This window comes from Urocitellus parryii, chromosome 11 (assembly GCF_045843805.1).
Source record: "Urocitellus parryii isolate mUroPar1 chromosome 11, mUroPar1.hap1, whole genome shotgun sequence".
In the NCBI taxonomy this organism is placed as follows: domain Eukaryota; kingdom Metazoa; phylum Chordata; class Mammalia; order Rodentia; family Sciuridae; genus Urocitellus; species Urocitellus parryii.
In genome coordinates this window covers 65,821,529-65,845,414 of record NC_135541.1, presented here as the reverse complement: position 1 = coordinate 65,845,414, position 23,886 = coordinate 65,821,529, and the positions used below count along the sequence as shown (strand labels likewise).

General features: G+C 32.1%; 1 protein-coding gene across 1 annotated transcript in view; it reads left to right on the top strand.

The window, feature by feature from the left end:
* The window catches only part of Col24a1 (collagen type XXIV alpha 1 chain), a 341,896-nt gene that overhangs the window by 242,714 nt on the left and 75,296 nt on the right, over positions 1-23,886 (top strand). The window contains exons 33-44 of the mRNA XM_077791553.1: positions 898-951; positions 1,169-1,222; positions 2,441-2,494; positions 2,651-2,758; positions 9,040-9,093; positions 10,712-10,819; positions 15,925-15,978; positions 16,223-16,276; positions 16,911-16,967; positions 18,818-18,871; positions 22,437-22,490; positions 22,599-22,652. Coding sequence (XP_077647679.1) covers positions 898-951; positions 1,169-1,222; positions 2,441-2,494; positions 2,651-2,758; positions 9,040-9,093; positions 10,712-10,819; positions 15,925-15,978; positions 16,223-16,276; positions 16,911-16,967; positions 18,818-18,871; positions 22,437-22,490; positions 22,599-22,652 — 759 coding nt within the window. The remainder of the gene's footprint in view (positions 1-897; positions 952-1,168; positions 1,223-2,440; positions 2,495-2,650; positions 2,759-9,039; positions 9,094-10,711; positions 10,820-15,924; positions 15,979-16,222; positions 16,277-16,910; positions 16,968-18,817; positions 18,872-22,436; positions 22,491-22,598; positions 22,653-23,886) is intronic.

The window sequence follows — 23,886 nt, the reverse complement described above, 5'->3', positions numbered from 1 at the left end:
GTAGGTCTCTTTTATAATGTGAATGTTTTAGTCAGCTTTTTTGCTGCTGTGATCAAAATACCCAACAAGAACAATTTTAGAGGAGGAAAAGTTATTTAAGGGCTCATAGTTTCAGAGGTCTCAGTCCTTAGACAGCTGGCTTGATTCCTTGGGACTCGAGGTGAGTCAGAACATCATGGTAGAAGAATGTGACAGAGAGAAGCAGCAAACATGATGATAAGGAAGTAGGAAGAGACTCCACTCACCAGACACAAAATATATACCCCAAAGGCACACCTCCATTGACCCACCTCAGTTTCTAGCCACACCCTACCTGCCTCAGTTTTCACTCAGTTAATCTCCATCATGGGATTAATTTACTGACTGGGTTAAGATTCTCACAACCCAATCATTTCTCCTTTGAACCTTCTCGCATAGTCTCACACATGAGTTTTTGGTGGACACCTCATATCCATACTGTAAGAGTGAATAAATTTACCTGTTATTTGTGTGATATTTTTAAAAAATCATTTAGCAAAATTGAATTTTTATTAAAGAAGTTGGTTCCAGAGGACACAACAGAAAAGGATGAGAAAAGCAAAAGATCAGAAAACACTTTTGTCCCTGAAAGTAGAAAATTTGAAGAAGGAGGTATTTTGTTTTTCATTCTTTGACTAAGGCTTAAAGGATGAGAAGAAAGATTTTAAAAACTGGTCCTGATTTCAGGTAAAGTTGTTTTTCATTTGTACTGTTAAAGTGTACCAGTAAGTATCTGGTCTCCATCCCATAAGGTTTATAGGAAGACAACAAAAAACCCTCTCCTAAACTTAGATATTGGTTACCCTTAAGCTAAAAATTACTATTATTTTCTTACGAAGTGTAACTGCCTTTATAATGTGTCAAATCATTCTCTTTTAGGGACCTCCAGGCATTGAGGGAGAATCTGGTCTACAAGGCGAACTGGGTACTAAGGTAAACTTCCTATAATAGTTAAAGAGAGGTTCTCTAAACTGTCACCATTGAATTCTTTGCATTTGCCCCATTGTTGCAAACACAGATCTTGAAATTTGGTGAAGGCCCATAGATAAAAACTGTGAAGTGTTTTGGAATTCCTAACCCTTTATGATATGCCTGCCCTAGACATGCAGTTTTAGTGAAAAGAGTTTAGTCTTTCCCTTTGTTTATTCAGGGAGATGTTGGACCTGCGGGCAGTGTTGGAGGACCTGGGGAACCAGGGTTACGAGTAAGTACTTTCACAAAACCTTTTTAATGCACTAACCCATTAATATCAGGGACTTAAAACTTACCATTTTGAACATCTCAAATATAGCATAATAAACCTTTCTGATGCCTTTAGAAAATGTTTGTCTTTATTTCATAATCTCAAAAACTGAAACTACACCCTGCCTACATTCTCACTTAGAAGCATTTAGAGTCCTAACCCCATATACTGTTTCCTCAAAATCAGTTGCCAAAAATGTGGCATCACTGTGATTGTCACTTATGGTAGCCTTTGGAAAGAATTCATGAATACCAATGACCAACTCTCAGGATATCTCCTGACCTATAAGAGGCAGATGAAAGATTGAAATCTAATTTATATTTTAAAAAGCACCCTAGAATCATGCTTAGTTAATAACATGCAAAGAAATATTATAAATAGTTGTAATTTGTTATCTTAGAGAAGTTATACTGTGATGGATAGCTTTATTTTGAGCTGTAGTAAGGAATTTTCCTCGAGAACACAATATCCGAGATAATTTTAAGAAGCATTTGTTAATTAAAAGACAAACTGGGGAAATATACTTTTGTATCTGGTTTGTTTCTTTTCACTTTCCCTTTTTTAGGGTAGTGGAGTGAGTCAGACGTGAAGGTGATAGAAACATCAGTGATGGGAGATAAAAACAACTATTAATAAGAACGAAAAATTTATTTTAAAATAATTTAGGCATGAAGAGGCCCAGTGCTACTCTAACAGCTTCTTAAACTATGACTCTAATATTTCTTTAAGTTCCCTGTGTAGAGAGTAGCTTCTCAAGGTATCATGACCTCTCTGCTATCTTTCAAGGAGAAACCCTAAAAATCTGGTAGAATAATCATAGTCAAGTAAATTGAGTATAGCAAAATACACTATTTAATGAAATGTAGTATTTATATTCCTTGAACTCAAAAGCACACGTTTAGAGCTACCACATGAATATGTTAATTACCTAACATTTATTAATATTCTGGAACCATCTTATATTTAAATTTATACCATTCTATTTAAATTTTCTGCTAAGCTATTTAAGGCAAATTAAATCATTCTTATTCTGTCATATCTTCTTTATAGATAAAGTAGAAGTAGAAATAAATGAATACAAACTTACTACTTTCTATACGTGCTGGGACAGAGAGTAAAGATAAATAAGATGAATGATCATAGTAAAAAATTAATCTTACTGTTTCTGCTACATAATAGGGTGAACCAGGGGCTCCTGGAGAAGAAGGTCTCCAGGGAAAAGATGGATTAAAGGTAAACTGTATTTTTAATCTTACATGTAAAATAGATGTTTTGTGAAATCTTTAAAACATTAAACGATTGTTTTTGTATGCCATATACAAACCAGTATATTGTGTGACATAATTATTTCACTGCATTTCTTTTGAAATTTTTTTCATTGATTTCCAGGGGACTCCAGGAGAAAGGGGACTTCCTGGAGAAGATGGAGAAAAAGGAGAGATGGGCTTACCAGGAACTATTGGGCCCTTCGGTAGTCAAGGTAGAATGGGCCTTCCGGTGAGTACTGCTGTGTTCATTTTCAAATACTTAGTGAACTCAGTTCCTATATGTATGCATATACCCACCCCCTAACACATACAAACACACTTTAGTAACTGAAGTGTTGAATTGTGCCTTGAGAAAGGGGCAATGTAGGGACTATTTATCCACCCTCCAGATACAAAAAGGCCTGGAATTTCTTATGTAAACCATTTGTAAGGGAATATTTTTTGTTGTCTTAGTTTGATTGAATATTTTTAACTTTATTCATAGAATAGACATTCTTATTGTAAATTTAATAGCTTAGATCCAGCATGGAAACTCTTTATAAGCAACTATTAGCTATTGATATTTGATCCTGAATTGTATTACTTTAAAGAAAATTCTAAATGTCATGGAATCAATTCCCTCACCTTGAGGCAAATGGAAGATGGAAATAAATAATGCAAACAGCTTCTCTCTAGCTTCAACACTTAACTTATAGGATTTGTAATATTCTTCCATACAGCTGACTGATAATTTTACTTTCCTGTTCTTATCTTTGGGAATACTCTTCTTTTTTGGAAGATATCCCTTATGACCCTACCAGGAAATTCTCTTTCCTCTGAACTCCAGCAATCATCATCAGCCTTTGAAAGATTAAAAGTTAACTTTTAAGCATTTGGTCTGTTTTTTCAGGAGATCATACCTATTCTGAAGCAGATACTCTTCCCATAAACCTCAGTGCTTCTTTGTTGCAGTATTTCTACATGGGGGGCTCAATAAAGATTGAGAAACTGATCATGCAGATGGGGTGGGAGACAAAGTAGTGATTTATAATGTTGGTTATCTTTTTGTGTTTTTCCTCTACTTTTCCTCCTTTGGCTTCCAATCTTCAGATCATTAGTGTCCTATATATATGAGAGTCCCTGCCCCATTCAACTCAATTAGTTTGCAGAACAAAGAAGAAAGCTCTTCAACTAACGCCATAAGTGATGCACAAACTGGCCATCTCATCATTCACATTTACTCGTGGCTGTAATTCCTTTAGTAGCAATTAAAACAGTGCTATAACACATCTTTCCCCAAATAATGGATAATCGTACCAATGTATTTCAAAGTGACATTTGAAGAATGAGGATAAACTAGAAGTTGTTGTGAGCACTAGCAAATTGAGTCATTTTTCCTTCCATTTTTACCATAGTGGTGCAGTGCCTATATTTTCACTCAGTCCTAAATAACTGTGATGAGTATTCCACCACAGCATACACAAAGTCCCAGAGAATCCTCCCTAAACTCTTAAATATCTTTGCCCCAGACACTGAGCAAAACACACTCATTTATATATTCTCATACCATCCTAATAACTATAGATACTATTTCCCATTTTGTAACTGGAAAAAACTCACAGTCTAGTAGTTCATACAAGAAAATACAGCAGATAGCTGAGCTGGCACTAATTCTTTATTTTCTGACTTCTGTTTTGAGAAAACAGAAGAGAAAGCCTTGCCTAAATAGCAGTTTTGGTCCTATCTTTTGCCTTCCTAGGGTTCTTGGTAGTTTTGTAAAATCTTTTTTAGAGAATTTTTTTTTCCATTAGTATCAGGCTAGACCCACAGAGAAGCCAGGTAACAAGTTCAAAAAATTGTGATTATCTTCCTGATAATTCTTGTTACATTTATGTTTTTATATTTTAAAAGCTGCTGATAATTATTCATACTCTAGCATGGATTTTTTTAAGCCAACTTACTTAGTTCCCTAGCAGAATCCTAAGAGTGGGAAAGGCAAACACACTAGGAAAAAGGAAAGACAAACAAAGCAGGGACCCTCAGGATGATGCAGCATGACAATTGATGATGGGAAGAGCAGAAATGAAGGGGCTCAAAACAAGGCATGGAAAAATGATAAACACAGATTTCATCTGCTTCGTAATTTTTCCCAGGAACTATTCTGCCTAGTACACATCTTTGGTGCCTTTTTTAGTAACAACACATGTGTGTTTCTTTTTTATTCTTTTTGTTGTTCTCCTTGGAATTTTAAATGCCTTTCAGCTTATAAACTCAATAAAAATACCATGGCATATTTTTTCAAAAGAATTTTTTGATCCAAGGAACTATTGCTTAATCAGACAGCCTGATGTTGGATTTATTTTTCACTTTAAAATTCTTCCTTAAGCAGTGTCATAAAGATACTACCTCGGGTTCTTACAAAATCAACAAAAAAGAGAGTGAGAAAAAGAAAGAAAACTTCTTCAATTTTTTTTCAAGGAAGGAGAACATTTCTTACATTCTTTTTACTTCCTAGAAGGTTGAGAATGATTGAAAAACAAGGAAGCATTCATTAGCAAATTCCAAATTCATACTATAGCATTCTTTGAATAGGAAAAAAATTATTTATCTTATCCTTGAATTCTCTGCTAAACTGTCCAGTTTCCCAAATGCATAATTCTGTATGAGAAAAAAGCATCTGAAAAGAAATACCTACTGGACTCACAGTCTGTCATCCATTCCTAAAAATTCTACTTCTGTGGTACCTAAGATCTAAACACATGTGGAGCTGAGAACTCCAAAGTAGAACATATTAAAATGAAATTATCTTGTTTTATTCCTTTAGGACAAAATTCGGTTGGATTTATTTATGTCAGCTAACACATGTGTATTTGGATTCAGTATAGTTATGGAGTATTGACATAATCAAGAGTTTCGTTTATATTACAACAGAGGTTTAATATTTCAAAATATTATATATGTAAGTCACATATTTTACAACCCAAAGAAAAAATATAATTATTCCAAGAGATTAAAACAAAAAATTAATAAAATTATATCCATATATCAACTATCATGCTTAATGTGGAAACATCAAATAAATGAATTAAGTACCACTCTCTAGTCACCATTTCCATGTAATATTTACTCAGAGTCCCAGCCAGGATAGCAAAGCAAAATAAATAATCTCTAAATTATAAGAATTAATGAGGGCTGGGATATAGCTCAATGGTAGAGAACTTTCCTAACATGTGTGAGGTCCTAGGTTTGATTTCTAGCAAAAAAGAATCAATGAGAATTCAGGAAGTTGTACAATATAAAATTATTATATAAAAATTGGTACTGTTCTTTTTCACCAGTAATAAGTAGTTAGAAAGCTTTTTTACATACAATTTTAAATATAATCATAATTAACAACAAAATTAAATACCTTATAATAAATCTATCAAAATATTTGCAAAAAACTTGTGGAAAATTTTTATAATTTGAAAAAAAACTTGGCCAGTTTATTAAAGAAGACCTAAAAAATGGATTTATGAATTGGAAGTCTTCATACAATAAAATGATAAAATTCTCCTCTAAGTTAGTTTATACATTTAGTATGATTTCCATCAAAATCTCTTTAGGAAATTTTTGTTTATAGAACTTGATTGATGAAAAGTAATTTTAAGGGCTGGGGCTATAGCTCAGTGGTAGAGCACTGGCCTCACGTGTGTGAGGCACTGGATTCAATCCTCAGCACCACATAAAAATAAAAGTAAACAAAATACAGATATTGTTTAAAAAAAGTGATTTTAAAACTAATGTTGAAGACCAAAGAGCAAAAATCGATACAATTTTAAAGCAAATTGGGAACCGGGGACAGAGGTGAAAGGGAGAACTTGACCTACCTAATAAGTAAGTAATTAACTTAATTTCATATTGCTCACATGTTGACCAATGCAAATAGAAGATAACCTAGATCTAAGTATATTTTGAAATGTTTCATAATTTGATATTGCACTGTGTATCTATAAAGAAAAGATGAACTATTCAATAGATGAGTTACTGTAACTGGTTATCCCAGTGGGGGAAAATCTCTCCCACACACAAATGCACATATGTGCTTACACACATCCATGCACACACTATGAATTAAATTCTGATTAAAGTTTAGCTATGGAAATAAAAATTTTAAAACTTTTAGTAGAATATTTAAGAGATTTTTATGACCTCATGGGAGGAGTGGAAGCAGTAAGAATCATAACAAAACATGAAAAGGAACAAGCAAATATTGATGAATTTGACTACATTAAAATTGTAAACTTGTGTTAATCAAAAGTTACAAATACAGTGAGAAAAATCAGCTAAGGCTAGAAGAGATTTGTAATATATAGAAAGTGAACAAATATATATAAAAACTTTCATGTAACTCAAAGAAAGCAGAATTCAGGAACCAGAAAATCAAGCAGATATATCAAGTAACTATATGAGTAGATGCTCATTTCTCCTTAATAACCAGTAATGCAAATTGAAATCAAAGGTAACATCATTTTGCTCTCATGGGGTAAACATATTTTAAGTTCAATAGTACCAAACATTACAGAAGATACAGAGTAACTGGAACCCCTATGCATTTGCCATGGGAATGTAAATTGGCAAAACTACTTTGGAGAATGATTTGGCAATGTCTAATATAGTATATTGAAGATATACATATTCTGAAACCCAGCAAGTCAACTCTAGGGTTTATAACCTAATGAAAACTCTTAACATAGATACAGGGAGGTATGCACAGGGTGTTTATAATATATAACACATTATCTATATAACAAAAAGTTAACCATTAGAAAAGTGGTTGAATTATGATTTGATAATATAGAATCCTATAACAGTAAAAAAAATGAGAGGTATGTTAAAGACACCCTGAAAAACTGAAAAAACAAAATGTTGTATTAAAAATTTTGGAATAATGCATAAAATATGATACTCCTTATTTTAAAAGGTGTGAAATAGTGACATTGCTTGGGGATACTATAAATGGAGTTAAGAAATTCATAGTATTAATAAACAAAGTCAGAATGATGATTGTACTGAGTGGGGAGGAAGATGATGTGTTCGGAAAGGTATATGTATATATTGGGGTTTAATTATGTATACATATATTGGTCCTATTTATTAAAGTGGGAGGTAAGATCATGAATTTTCATTGTGTTTTCTAATTTCTTTATAGAATAGTTATATAGAATAGTTAAGTATACTATTGCATGATTTACTTTAAAAACTTGTGAAAATTAATATTTATTGAGCTGTTCATTAAAAGTCTAATCCTTTCTAAATTTTACATGCATTATCTGATTTAATCCTAGTAACTCTTCAAAGAGGTTTCATTGATCCCCTCTTATCTGGAAAGAAAACAGAGACCTTTAAAAATTAAATAATCTGCCCAGTGTCCATATAGCTATTTAGTGCCAAAGTCATAATATGAAGCTGCTTGTGTAGTCTGACTTTTTAAGAGTTCACTTATTCTTTTCAGGGTTCTGAGTTCACAGTAGCTCATAGAAGTGTTAAAATGGATTCATTTGGGTTTAATTCTCTATAGAAGATTCATCAACTTTTTTTAAGTCCTTATTAGCTTCAAAGAACTCCTCAGAATAGTGCAACTATCATTTCTACCTCTGGATGCAGCTATAACTACAGCAATAGAACAAAACTGCTCTGGCCTCTAAACTCAGTGAGGCTAGAAGAGCATTTGCTTGGGAGCACAGGGCATGAGTCATTTCCTTAGGTATCTGTTTATTCGTTCAACAAATATTTATCAAGAGCCTACATAGCACAGTGGTAAACCACAATTTATTTCTTTCTACATCATTTCTGCAGATTGCCAAGCTTTGGGGACACAAATTTGAAATTTCCATTCTCATTTCCAACTAATGAAAGGAATGTTGTGATTAATTATTTGCCATTTTAGAACATCCAACCTGGCTCAATATGGATCACACTTAAGCCTACCCATTGTTGATCTGAAAATTCATGTGGCATAACACATTTTTAATTAAAAAAAGTATATATTAAAATTTTTTCATCTACTTTTGACAAAGTACCAATTGAAATGAAAATATTATTTAAACAGTAGTCTCGCTGTATTTTCTCCTCTTCCTTTTTTTCCCTACAGATCAAAGAATATTTCTTCAAACTTCCATACTCCAGTGAGATTTTGAGATTTTTCTTAACTATGCATTATATTTTATAATCTTATTCTTTCAAGATTCTGAGTTCACAGTAGCTCATAGAAGTGTTAATATGGATTCATTTGTGTTTAATTCTCTTCCCATTAATTAAAATATGTGTATTGAAATAAAGTAATTTTTTTACTACACAGTTTAGTTTTTCCTATCTTGGCAGGTTTGTGTGTGTGAACTTTATAGTTGGTCACAGTTGTGCTTTTAAATCACTGTGAAAAGTAGCCCTTGTTTTTATTTAGTGTATATTTCAGTAGTTATCTGATGTAAGTATTCAAAATTCCACTCTTTTCTTTAACCATTTATTTCTTTTTATATATTGAATATTCAGGGACCCGAAGGAATGATAGGAACTCCAGGACAAAGAGGTCGTTCAGGAAAAAAGGTAATGTTTAAATATTTTTTAGTATTTTTTTCTTCTTAAGGCCCAGAAATCCATAGCATGCTATAATATTTTGATTTGCACTAAATATAAAATTTATAAATTTGGTGTTTAAAGGCACATTTGTATAAATTAATATTTAATTCCACTTAGAAATATATGTCACTTTTCTTATTTGAAAGCAATTTTCCAGTTTGGAATTTGTTTTTTTTTTTTAAAAATTCTTTTTCCTTGGTCTCTTGTTTTCCAAAAAATCTTTTAATAGATAGTAGGTGAAAAATAAAAAAGATAAAATGAAAATACTCTATCATTTGTGCTATTTGATAATGACTTTAGTAAAATATTAGAGGGAAAAGATTATAATTGTTTCCAGATTTTTATTAATGTGTTTTTCTAAATTGAAAAGATTAATGATTGATTTTATCTTTCTCATCCAATAAGAACCACAAATTCAGAATATTTTTCAGTTGCTTACTTCATATTTTACTTTTTAACAGTTTACATATTTGTAAAATTCTAATACATTATAATGAAAAATTAATCTTTGTATGGGACCGATAATTTGTTCAAATGTTGATAAGGTATGACAACAGTTTTCACATTGGACTGTGACAATTCAGAATATATTTCTCATAATTAACCAAATCACACCATATTCTAGTCCCCAAAGTCCAGCTCTTGCTTTTTTACAGATGTACACCTACTCCATTATTCTCAAATTTTTGGAACAGTGGAAGGGATAATTAAGAAATAAATAAACAAATGAATGAAGTAAATTTTAGTTGCCATTCGTGCCCATGAAAATATTACCAATATTGAAGTCTCTCTCATTAGATATAATATTATATCCAAAATCAGCATTGAGGCTGGCAGTGTAGTTAGCAGTGGGGCATTTGCCTAGCATGCACAAAGCCCTGAGTTTGAGCCCCAGCACATCACACACACACACACACACACACCCCTTTACCTTTTCTTTTGTGTCTTCTTGAATATCAATAACAGGAAAGGTTGATTCCCATGTTCAGAAAATGAATAAATACACTTAATGTTTTTTAATAGCTGTTGTATTTTGGTGCTTAAAGAGGGGGACACTCAGTATAATGGGAAACAGAAGGAAACCAGTTTTCAGAAGGATATAAAATGATATTTTGAAGGCATGTGTTAACCTAGTGAGTAATGATCCTACATGTGTAGAACTGCACACTGAAGCCTTTTTTGCATGAAACTGACCTTTGAAATACTGAAATCTTCTGTGGAAACAGACTTCTCATCATCTGTGTTTCCTCATAATAATAATATATACATGCGTACAGATATATGTGACAAAATTTAAAATTAAAAAGTCCGTTGTTTGGAATTCAACATGAGCACCAGATTTCACCTGATTGGTTGGTTGAATTTAATCCTTTTAAAATCCTTCTTTTTCCAAACTTACATTTTTCAAATAACTTGTATGGTGATGGTATGTTTTTATTTCTAGTGGTGGTCTGTAGCTAAGTTAAAAGAAAGTTGCCATTTACAGAATTTTTTTAAATGTCCTCTGAAGTCTCAAGTATATGATATAGTTAATTAATCTAAGTACAATTTTTTTTACATTCTCTCATACTAATTTCATCCACAGGGTGATAAAGGACAAATAGGACCCACAGGAGAAGTTGGAAGCAGAGGTGCTCCTGGACAAATTGGGGAAAGTGGTCCTAAGGGTGCCAGAGGAACTAGAGGTGCTGTGGTCAGTATTTGATTTGTTTCCAGAACTGAGTCACTGTGGGTGGAAAAGAAATGTATCCATGCTCTTAAAGCTTCATCCCTTGATTAACTTTACAGAGAAGGCAATAGTTCCATTGAAAATAATCTATCTCCATGGGATGTGGAGAATTGTAAGCATTCCACAGTACTTAAATGGCTTAGTGGTTTCTGGACATGAGAAAGGAAAAGGGAAAAAACTGAAAATGGAAATAAAGTAAGAAATGAGGTTTTTTAAAAATTAGATTGTAATTCCTAACCCAAGTAGGAAAGTTTATATGACTAGCACTTAAAATCAGGATTTAATATCTGTATAAAATTATGCTGTCATGGTTGACAAATTGCTTTGAAAATTAGGTTTACTTGAAATGAGTGGTTTTTTTTCTGTGCTTGGATTCTTCATGCTTTATCTGGAGATCATTTTTTCTAACCAGCTGTGATAAATCTTCATAACATCTCTATCTTAATCTTTTGCATGAATTTTGCATGATGCTGGGAACAAATGTAGCATAATACTTCTGTACTTATAATAGCAAAATTATAAAAATTATATTGCTGGTATATTTTGGATCTATTCAAAAAGTCACAGCATGAAAGAGATGTAAAATATCTTTTTAAATTATCAACTTTAGTCTTCTAATGTTCATAAACTTAAAAAAAATTCAGGTGTATTTCCTTGTCTCCATTTAAATGTAATCAATGCTAGACACTGAACAGGCCTTTCAGAGACCATTATGTAATCCATTTGTTGTTGAGGAAGCCTCAGGTTCATCTTAAGTGTTCCATTACTTACTGATATCTTATTACCCCAGGCCTTTCCTATTCCCTTTTATTTCATTTATTAATATTTCTCTGTCTTTGACCTATATGTTAAAACCATTATATAATGTGATTAATTTTTAACAAACATAAAAACTGATATATCCAAAGAATATTGTCTTCAAAGTAGGCTCCTACTTTGGATTTTTGGCTGTAAAAGTATTCACTTTTACAATTTTAACACGCTATTCTGAAACTCCTTTCAAAGAGGTTTTACCAAATTTATATTCCCACCAACCATGTTTCACATTAATCCATTTGATGTTTGCCAATCGGATAAATGAGAAAATTATATCTCATTTTTCTATTTTCATTTCCCTGATTACAACTAAGTAACTTGTACTTTTTACCTACAGAAGTTATCTACATGTCTACATGTTTTTCATTATGTGGTTGTCTTTTTCTTACTGATTTGATTCTATCTATGATATGTATCTTAAATACTAATATAGTTTTGTTGAATGTGTTGTAAAATGTATTACAGTGTTTTCACTTCTGTCATTTATCTTTTAATTTTGCTTATGATATCTTTAGCCATACAAAACATTTTAATTTTTACATTGTCAAATTTATTAATTTTTTTCTCTACAGTTTTGGGGTTTTATTTCTTCATTAGAAATGCCTTTCCTACCTAAAGTGTATAAAAATATTCTTATCCTAATGCTTTTATAGTTTTTCATTTTAAACTCTTTGAGGCATGGAGTTTATTTTTGGTATGAGTTGTAGATAATGAATTTTCTTCTTTTCAAATTGATACATAGTTGTCACAATTTTATCTATTGAACAGTTGACTTATTTCTCACCTTTATGAAATACTGCTATAAACTAAATTCTCAAATAGTCACTGGTTTGTTTATATCTCTCAAACTGATAGTCTGCTTCTGAGTCTATACTATACTGTTTTATTTACTATATTGTTAACAATATCTTTTGAGATCTGTTAGAGCAAGTACTCCATAACTGATTTCCTCTTTCATGTGAACTTTAGAACCAGCATTAGTTTCCTCCAAAATTGAATTTTTGTGTAAAGAAGCTATGTCTTTCCATTTACTCATATCTTCTTATACATATTTTGAGAAAGTTGTATTTCCTTTACTCTGTTCTTACAACTCTCTTTTAGATTTTTTCTTAGCTTTTTAATAAATTTTGTTCTCATTGTTAATATAATCTTTTTCCTTTATGTCATTGGATTGGTAAAAAACTATTTTCATATTTTGATCTCATACCCACTTTAATGAATTTAGGTAATTTTTATGGAATCTTTAGGTAAATAATAATATCACCTTCCTTTATTTATTTTTTTTACTTATTACATTGCAAAAAATTCCTGAAATAGTAGTGAATAAAAGTCATCATAAGGAAAACCTTGTCCTGTGCCTATTAGTAAAAATACGACTAATGCCTCATTTTCAAGTATTCTTTGAATTTTTTTTGGAACATACTTTTATTATTTTAAAGAAATTTATTTCTATTCTTAATCAGAGTTTTAACTACAAGGAAATGTTAAATTTTCTTAAATACTTTTATAACATTTGTTTAGATAATCCCAGGCTTTCTTTCCCTTGTTAATATAAGGAAATTCATTAATGGATTTCCAAAAGTTGAATCAACTATGAATTCCTAGGATAAATCTAACTTAGGTATGTTTGTATTATTCTTCTACTATTACTGGATTCAATTTGCTACTATTTTATGTAAGAGTTTTAGTTTCACTTATTGCATTTAGTTATCTTAAGAATTTTTCAGGAACCAGGCAAAATGGCATGTGCCTACAGTCCCAGTTAATAGGGATTCAGAGGTAGGAGGATCACTTGAGCTCAGGAGTTTCAGACCAGCATGGACAACATAGCAAATCACTGTCTTTAAAAAAAAAAGAAGAAAGAAAAGAAAAGAAAAAGAAAAAAAGAAAAAGAAATTTTGCATCTGTATTTGTAAACAATTTAGGCCTTTAGGGTTTTTTCTTTTTTTAAATATATAGTATCTTCAATTGGGTTTGAAAAAATTTAATGTCTTATAAAATGATTTTCTACAGGTTCAGTAATGGTTTAGAACCATCTGCTCTTCCAACTTCCCATTATCTTCCCATTATCTTCCATCTCCCCATTAAAAAGATCTGGGCTGTATATTATTTTATTAATAGTAGGTCTTTGCCTATCAAATTTTCTTCTTGAATAAATTTCTTTTGGTTCTTTCTAAAAATATCTTCTATTCTATCTAGATTTTCAAATTTAGATCAAACTTGTATTTGCTATTTCTTCTATCTAAAATTTTAGAGCTAGGGGTATAGCTTATTGATAGAGTTCTTGCCTGGCATGTGCAGAGCCCTAAGACTGATTCCCAACACTGCAAAAAATCACAGTACAAAAAAAAAAAATTCCTGAGGTTATTTCCAAATTCTCTTTCCTGATGCTATCTTATTGTGTCTACTCTTATTTCTTGATCATACTTGCAAAAATTTAGCCATTTTATTAGTCAATTCAAAGAATCTATTTTTTTACTCCACTCTTTTTCTGTTTTTGTTTTTGGCAGTATTGGGAATTGACACCAGGGCGGCACTCTACCACTAAGCTCTCTCCAGCCTTTTTTAAAATTTTTATCTTGAGACAGGGTCTTTCTATGTTGCTGAGCCTGGCCTTAAACATGTGGTCTTCCTGCCTCAGCCTCCCTAGTTGTGGGATTTCGCTTTCTATTTTAATAATAATTTGTGCTTTAATTTTATTTTCTTTCTCCTCTTTTTTTGAGTTTATAGTTCTTCTATCTATCTTGTGGAATTAGTTTAGTTTGTCTGTTTAATTTCTTTGAGGTCTGTTATAAACTATAACTGTTATATACTAAAATTTTCTAAATTTTTTTCCATAAGTACAGAGTTCTGTGTATTTCTGTTAGATCAAGCTTGTTAACTGTGTCACTCAAATCCTTATAGCTTTCTTACTTTTTTCCTTACTGTTTGATTCCTTGATCTCTGAAAGAGGTTTTTGAGGTCTCCCCACCCACTTACTTTTTTAGGGGTTGCATATTTTAAAGATGTATTTTTAAATACCCTAAGGTTCATGGCTCATATTTTTTTATGAGTCACATATTTTATTTTTCATTGTAGTGGCTCCTATCTACCCAAACTTAGAGTCAACAGCAGCCTTTAGCTGTAGCCTTTTTGGCTACAGCTCCCACACTTATTCATTTAATCTCTAGGAAATTTGAGCTGTCTGATACCCAGTACAGGCAAGGAAGTAGAAAGACCTTCTGACTCTTTCCCCAATTATTAAACCTGACCCTATCCTGCTCCTTTAATTTCTTGATTTCAGAGTTGGAAACTTCCTTCCTTGAGACCACATCTGTAACAATTTTCTTCTTTGCACATTTTCAGCCCTGTTTTCATATCTCAAATCACAAATTTTGGTCTACTGATGATGTTTAGTTAATTGTCTCCCAGTATTGTTATTACAAATAAATTTTTAAAAAATAGCGCGCTCTCTCTCTCTCTCTCTCTCTCTCTCTCTCTCTCTCTCTCTCTCTCTCTTTCTCTCTCTCTCTTTCATTTTTAGAATCATTACTTTTGCTTCTTACAATTGTCTATCTTTTCACTAGATTAGGGGCATTTACTGATTAGTCTTTAATTTATATGGTTTCCTCATCTGCAAGATATTGATAATAAGTAATTATAAGATTACTATCACATCAGTGTCATCGCTATCTCTACTTTAACAACTTTGACCAAAACTAAAACCATATTTATCAAAGGATATGAAAACATCTACAAGTATGTAGTGTTCTCCTGCACCTCACAGAAACATGACTTCACTTTCCAATATTTAGTGATACACAATCACCACAAACTTGGAGAGATACAAACATTTCCAAGAATTTTCTGAGGACCATCAGTATTATGACAACTGGAAATATTTCTTTTAATATGATTAAGCACATTCATAACAGAAGTAAACATTTTTTTATAGAACTTCTGTGGTTCAAATGAAAATAAAGGACAAAAGTTGAGGCAGGAGAATGGCGAGTTTAAAGTCAACCTCAGCAAAAGCGAGGCACTAAGCAACTCTGTGTCTAAATAAAATACAAAATAGGGATGGGGATGTGGCTAAGTGGTCTACTGCCCCTGTCAACCTCCAGTACCCCCTACCAAAAAAAGACAAAAGTTGTGTGTGGGGGGGGGTTCCCATTTCAGACTAGGTAGAATTTCAGACCATGAAATTCTAATGGTAAAAATGATTTAAACAAACATCTATTTCCTCTCTTACTAATATTTATTTTGATTTTTAGGGCCCTTTAGGGCTGATGGGACTTGATGGAGAATCAGGAATTCCAGGATATATGGTAAGCATTTCTCATTAAAAATATTCACACATACACATTTATATTAAAGATGGCATTCCAAATATGAAAAGTAAGATTAAATCTTCCTGATAAAACTTTCTAACATTTAGTTCTAATCCTCCTATAGAGTGAATCCTATATTTCTTTTAAGAATAGCACAATATCTAACAGCATGGGCTTCATGGCATTAGGTAGAGCATATACAAATGACATAGAGAATATCTGCTTACTTGTCTTTTTATAGGGCCAGCAAGGTCCACCAGGACTCTCTGGGCTCCCGGGCCCTAAAGGAGAAAAGGTGTGTGTCTATACTGATATTTTAACTCTTAAGTAAGATGTTGACTTTATTAAATTTTCTGAAATAATGCATAGAAATATTTTCAAGGAATAAGAGAACAACTTTTCAAATTAGAAATTCTGCAGATTCCAAAACATTATAAATATCAAAGAGCTAAAAGTTAAATAAATTATTAAAATATCTTCTGCGTATTATTTCAAAATTAGGGTGAAATAATACATGTGAAATGCTTTGTGAGCTGTAGTCCTATAAAAATAAAATTAATTATTTACTGAAAGATATTGGGAGCTCTAGATTACATGAGTTATTATAGTATATTTATATTAAAATATTTTAATGAGTTGGAAATAATTCTAACAGTGCTTTTGATTTATGATATCATTAAAACTTGACATATTGAGAAAATTCCCAGCATGCTTTTTATATAATTAAAACAAATGAATACTTTCAAGAATCATGCACAGTTAAAACTGTGTATAAAACATTATATGCTTCATTTCTTAGGCACATTTTCCACTTAAAAAAGATAAAACCAAATTGCATATTTTCTAACTTATTAAAATAATAGACTATGTATTTATAAATGTTATTTCATTAATTTGGTTTGGTTGATAAATCATTATTTTCATTTTAGGGTTACCCAGGAGAAGATAGCAAAGTTCAAGGACCACCTGGGCCTCTAGGTGAACCAGTAGGTCTTTTTCTAAAATATCTTGACACCTCAAGATGAAACACAGTAGTAGATTCACAACACCAATCTCATCTTTTTGTGTGTGTATGTTGCTGGGTTGAGCCCAGGGCCTTGTGCATGCAAAGGCAAGCACTCTTACCAACTGAGCTATATCCCCAGCCCAATCTTATCTTTTCAAAGAGTTTTATTTTGCTAACTTTGCAAGGTTAGATAGAAGGGCAGTATTTGCCATCATGAAATCTAAATAATGTGAAAGTCTTAGATATGAAAAATATGCAGATCAAGTACCTTTTCCTAATATGTTGATTTGAGACAGTAACTTCCAAAATCTAACTTTCAGCATTAAATGCATTGTAACTTTATGCAGAAACTGTCCAAAATTTATATACTCTGTACTTTTATAGCAAATATTTCTCTAATTATCAAATTCATATTGATTTCTAAAGTATTAAAAAATCTAACCTATATACTTTTGATAATAGTTAAGTGAGTTCCAAACTCTTATAACAGGTTATTAGAACCAATAATCTTTAAAGATCATGGGTCTATATTGTAAGGACTAACTATAACCACAGTTTTTGAAAAGTAGCTATTATTAGTAGCTTTGATTACCTGAATAACTATCTCTGTATTCATGTTGATTAAAACAATGTGTAGTAGACATACGAAAATGAAATGGGTACAGTAATGCTTAGGATCCTGAAATAAATATAACTGGATTCATTTTCCACATAGTATCACTGAAAATAAAAGAATCCAAAGGCAAAAGATCAGAATATGTGGTTACTCCTGGCATTTCAGTTTGGCTCTTTGACCATGAAAGTTGCACTTTGTTTTAGAAGAAGGAAATATTCTAGAATTTTTCTGATAAAATCAAGCCATCTTACATTAGAGATGAACTTCTCTCTACAAATATGTAACTTTCTTTATCAAATATATTTTAATCTGTCTAAAACCATTAAGAGATAAATAATGCAAAAATTTAAAAGCTAATAGAAAAAATGGCAAATGGAGTATTATAGTGCTTTCTTTTTCACAGATTTAGGTATGCCGGGATCAAAGAATGTCAGCTACCATATAATAAATACTTATGTATTAGAAGACTATTACAACTGTGCTGGTTTTATCTAATAAAAATGAAACAGACATAAACTAAGAATATACTAAATAATTAAAGCAGAGTTAGACAGTATTATCTTTACATTGTGCCTATCAACTTTATCTACATAGGAATAAAAGCTCACAATGCTCCATAATAAATTATGTAGCTTTGTTAACTAATTTCAATTTATTCTGTTCAGCTGATAATTTCTAGTATGTGATAACTAATGTTTTTGAATCATTTTAGAGTACATAGTTTGATAGTTTATTATATAAAATTTTCACATTAAAAATAAAAAAGTCATGGAGTCCAAGTTTATTACATTAGTTTCTGTCTCAAGGATTAAAGTTTATGAGTATAATTTTTCTTAAATTAAATGATGCCTTGAGAATTAAAAATTTCACAGATTAAAGAATAAACCCTGGAATTTCCAATGAAGAAAGTAAAGTGGATTAATTGTTAAGATTATATTTAAATGATCTTTAAATGATCTTTTTTAATTTTTAATTATAACTGGTTTTTCAGTATTTTTTCTTACAAAATCATTATGAGATTCTTTTTATCTAATTCAGCACTTAGCATATTTTAATGTTGTTGGTATCATTGAAATTCAATCTTTTGATTATTTAGTGAAACAAAACAAATTATTATACATTGGAGTTTATATTTTTGTCAAAACACTACTTGTATTATCTGCATTTGTGAATGCAGCTATGAAATTGATCATTTTTGTGTGGGGTTACTATAGGGTCCAATGGGGGAACAAGGAGAGAGAGGAGAGCCTGGAGCAGAGGGATATAAGGTAATTACTGTCAGTTATACACTGTGTTTCTAAATTTAAATAGGCTTCTCTGTAGTTTTACTTAGTTTCATAAAAATAAGCACCATTGAGATGATTAGTAATGTCTTAAATTTGTAATCTTAGAAGTCTAGCTCTATTTTGTTACATTTTCTTAAAATCATCTAGTTCTTTCTTTTTTTTAAGCATCAGAAATTTATTGGTTGCTCAAAACATTACATTGATCTTGACATATTATATATCACACATTTGTTTCAAATGGGATATGAATTCTTATTATTCCCCCGTGTACAGATTGCAGAATCACGTTGATTATACAGCCACGTTTATACATACTGCCAAACAAGTGTCTGTTGTATTCTGCTGCCCTTCCTATCCCCTTCCTATCTCCCCTCCTCTCCCCTCCTCTCCCTTTCCTTTCCCTCCCTCTATCCCTCTACTGCTGCTTTTTCTCATCATTCAGATATCAGCTGAAATGTTCCTGCCTGAGAGGACTTCTTTACCTGCCCTATTTTAAATAGATATATAATGATTATTTTGTATGCCCTACCTAAAACAGATTTATAACTCACTTTTGATTATATTATCTGATAACTTTCATGATATGTAGTAGTGTTATTTTACCACTTTTTTATACATTTGTTTCTCTGTTTAATCTATTTTCATCCACCAAAAATATAAGATTTAGGATACTAAGAATCTTGTCTCTCTTTCTCATTATTATACTCCCAATTTCTAGAACACAAAGTTCCTGGCATATATTAGGAATTCAGTTAAGTGTTGTCAAAAGGGTAGATAAATATCTTTGTACTCTCAAGACTTAAATTAATTCTTAGCCTCTTTCACTTCTTAGAAGGATTTTGTAAAACCAACTTCATGAACTAAAATTAGCTGTGTGTAGAACTTTTTCTAGAATCACATTGGTATTGAGGATGTTTACTTCCAAAAATCTTATTTGTCTTTTGTAGTTTAGCTTAAACTCCCCTTTCCCCTGACACTCTCCTTTGCCCTGACTCACTCTAACTATAATCTTGCACTCTTGCATAGTTCTCTAATATTATTTATATGTTATTCAACACAAATATTTTACCATCTACTGTTGCTCTTGTTGTTATTACTGCTAATTGTTTTTTAATGTGCTCCCTAGTTTGGATAGGATGCCTTTCCTATACAGCATCTAGTTTTGAACCCTGTGTATAGTAGTCTTAATAATAAATTGATAGGTTAATTGATCTATCACATCCCTTTCTCAAGATAAAATTTCTGTGGTCATTTCTGAAATACAAAATTAGATTAGCCAGACTAAATTGACAAACTGTAATTGTCATTATTAAACTCGTTTTCTCAATTCATTTTTTGACTGAATTATTTCAGTAGCTTTCTAACTATATTCTCTGTCACCAGTCTTAGCCTTCTCAAATCCATTCTCCACTTAATTTGTTCTGTCACATGAATCTATTTTCCATGCTCTCTCTCAGAATGTCCTCACATTACTGCCCAAAACACTCATCCTTCAAGATTGAACTTATCATCAGTTTCATTATAAAATTCTAAGTTTCTCTTGACAGTATAACTCATCCTACCATTAACATGATTAGACAAAAATCACCATTTCCCATAAAATCTTTTGCATGATTTTATACAGTTAATTTTGACCATAACATAAAAATGGTTATTGTCAATTTTTACTAGGATGGATGAGAATAGTTACGGTGAAGCTCTTAGATAGTTAAATTGTTTTTGGTGAGATTTGTTTAGACTTCACAAAGCCAAGAGAGCCAATTGGCTATTCTGGGATCATTCTGAAAAGGTCTCATTTCTACTACAGACAAGTATAGTAGAAAAGTCATAATTAACTATGATAGTTCTGATTTTTGTGGTTTACTCATGTGCACATTCTCACTTCATGTTGAAACTGCAGTGTTTTATACCACTTCTCATCCAAAGCCTGTTTGATAAGTCACCCACAAGAAGTCATATTCACTTGTATCATGTCCCCTCTTGATTGTCCTGATGCTGTTACTGACTTTACTCATGTTTTACTGCTGAGAGTCATGTGCAGTAATGGTTTTCTCTTTAGTGTGGCCATTAATATATAGAAAGCTTTCCAAACTAGCATTTATCTCTTGCCACTATTCACTTTCTTAAAAGATTCATTTTCTTTATCAGGAAGTTGAAATTTAAAATTTAATTGCCTTACTTTATGCAAACAAAAAAATTTGCATTGACCTTTATGTGAGAATATTGTTATCCCGTGTATGCAACCTCTTCTTGTAGCCCAGAGAATATGAGCCTCATAACTGTCTAAGGCATTCTTTCTGTAACATACAGAAAATAGGAAGAAAGGAATCTTAGTGAAGAAGACAATAGAGAAGGGGACAAAGGAGATTTCCTGCAAATTCTTCATTCATAACTTTAATTTGACATGCCCCTAGGTTATTGCTAGTTTATATTTACACAGTTAAAAAGGGAAATGTGGTAGGTCAGCATTTCTTCTTAGGAAACCTAGAGTGATGACAGATTGCTGAATTTCAGAGTCATTTGATATTTCTATTGCATGCAGTATCTGCTTCCAGTCTTCATCCCATTAACTCTACTGTTCAAATGACTTTGAATCTAGTATGTAAAAATGGAGACCAATATGAACTTCCACAGGGAGAATAGGTATTGTCTATACATTTAGCCTTCTACTTTTACAATATCAACCAACCACAGATTGAAAATATCATTTTTTTAAAATTGAATCTGTACTGAACAAATACAGACATTTTTCCCTGTGATAATTCCCTTAAAGATACAGTATGATAACTATTTATGAGGTATTTACATTGTCTTATAAGTTATAAATACTCTAGATATGATTTAAAGTAGGTGGGAGGATGTTCACAAGTTATATACAAAAACTAAACCTTACGTAAGGAATTTGAGCATTCTCAGATTTTGTATCCTGGAACCAATCCCCCTAGGATATCCAGGAATGGTCATATTAGTTTCCTGGGGCTGCTGTAACAAATTACCACAAAATGGATGGTTTCAAACAGCAGAATCTTTTCTGTCAATTCTAGAGAGCAGGAATCCAAAATTGAAGTGGGTAGGGCACACTCCCTCTAGAGGACCTAGGAGAGAATCCTCCCTGCCTATTCCAGCTGTGGGTAGCTGTCAGCACTCCCATGGCTGCATCATTCTAATCTCTTTCTTTGTCTTCTCCAGGCCTTTTCCCCTGTCGTCTACCTTCTTCTGTATCTATTACAATCCTACTCATTAGTGGATGTAAGGCCCACATGTATAACCCACATAGACATCTTTTTGGGAGGCCATCATTCAACAGATAACATTAACTCAAAAAAAAAAAAAAAACAGAAAGAACTCTATACTTTTTCATTATAATATATCATATTCATCATAATATCTAGCACCTATTATGTTCTACCTCATTTTCAAGAATTATAATCTCTATGATATTTAATTGAGTTTGCAATATTTCACTGCCATTTTAAATTAATAGTACCCTCTTCTCTAAGTTACATGTCTCAATTTACTCTGATAATATATTCTTCTCTATTACTAGGGTCATGTGGGTTTACCAGGACTAAGAGGTGCCACAGGACAACAAGGGCCCCCAGTATGTTTTGAAAGCATTCTTTGTAATTCTGGCATTTTAAAAAATTAACATCAAAATAACTTATTACCTCTGCTTTATATATAATTTCTGTTTTGGTTCCCATTAAAGGGTGAGCCAGGTGAGCAAGGTGAACAAGGACCAAAAGGAGAGAGAGGATCTGAAGTAAGTTGAAATTGCTTAAGATGGTTTGCAACACTTATTATTTATTGTTAGCTTTAGAAAGCAGGGGCACAAGGATTTCCTATTAATTATAATTCAAATAATCATTCATCTCTCCTGATCCGGGATCACTATATGCCTTTAATAGGGTATGTATTGATAATTGTACTAAACATGAGTATTGATTTATATATTTTGACTGTTACTCAATTTATTTTTACTTGCAGCCTACTCTTGCTCTATGAAAGTTGTCCCAAATTCATAGTCTTTTGGATGTTTCAAACAGAAATAGCTGCATTGTAGAATGAAAAAATATCAGTCAAACCTATTTAGTTGTTTTAGAGATTTTAAAGAAAAAAATTATTCAGTAATACTTGTGAAAACCTTATAATGAAGACTTTATTCAGAACTTTCACTTTTGGTATTGGGGCCACTGTAATGGGATCTTGCAGTGGGGTACACAGACTGGGCTCAACTCTGAATACACCACTAACAAGTAGGAATTTATAGCCAAACAACAAGGTGAGAGGTCAGTGAATGGAAAATTACTAAGAGGAAACATCATGAGAAGGGGGATTCTGGCTAAACCAACCTAATAGCATTCTTGCTGAAGACAGACTAGCATGATCAGACAACATTTGCAGGATGGTGGAGAATGACACCTGATTATGTATCAAGGGTGATCAGATATTGAAGGTGGGAGGGGGAACTTGCTAAATTGACCAACAGGTTTCTTTGCGAAAATTTAATTTTATATGTGTGTGTGTATACGTGTGTGGGTGTGTGTGTGTGTGTGTAGATGCACACAATACCTTTATTTTCTTTATTTATTTTTATGTGGTGCTGAGGATCAAACCCAGTGCCTCACACATGCAAGGTGTGTGCTCTACCACTGAGCCACAACCCCAGCCCCATGAAAACAGAATTTTATAAGGAAGTGAATAGGGGGGCCTGGGAGAAGGTTCAGGAGGCTGACTAAAATCTGGCCAATCAATCTTTATCAAAGGGTAAGAGTTAAATAATAGTTTGATTATATAACACAAATACAAAATTGATTCAAAAGATTTTTACCATAAGACACATCAATTATTTGTAATAAAGCAAACTAAAAATCCATTACTTAAACTGAATTTAGCTTCCCTTTCCCTGTGCCCTCACAGACATTGCCTAAACATTTTGTAACAACTGGCTTTTTCATTGGCACCATCAATTCATTGCTCCTTGATTTTCATGGCGT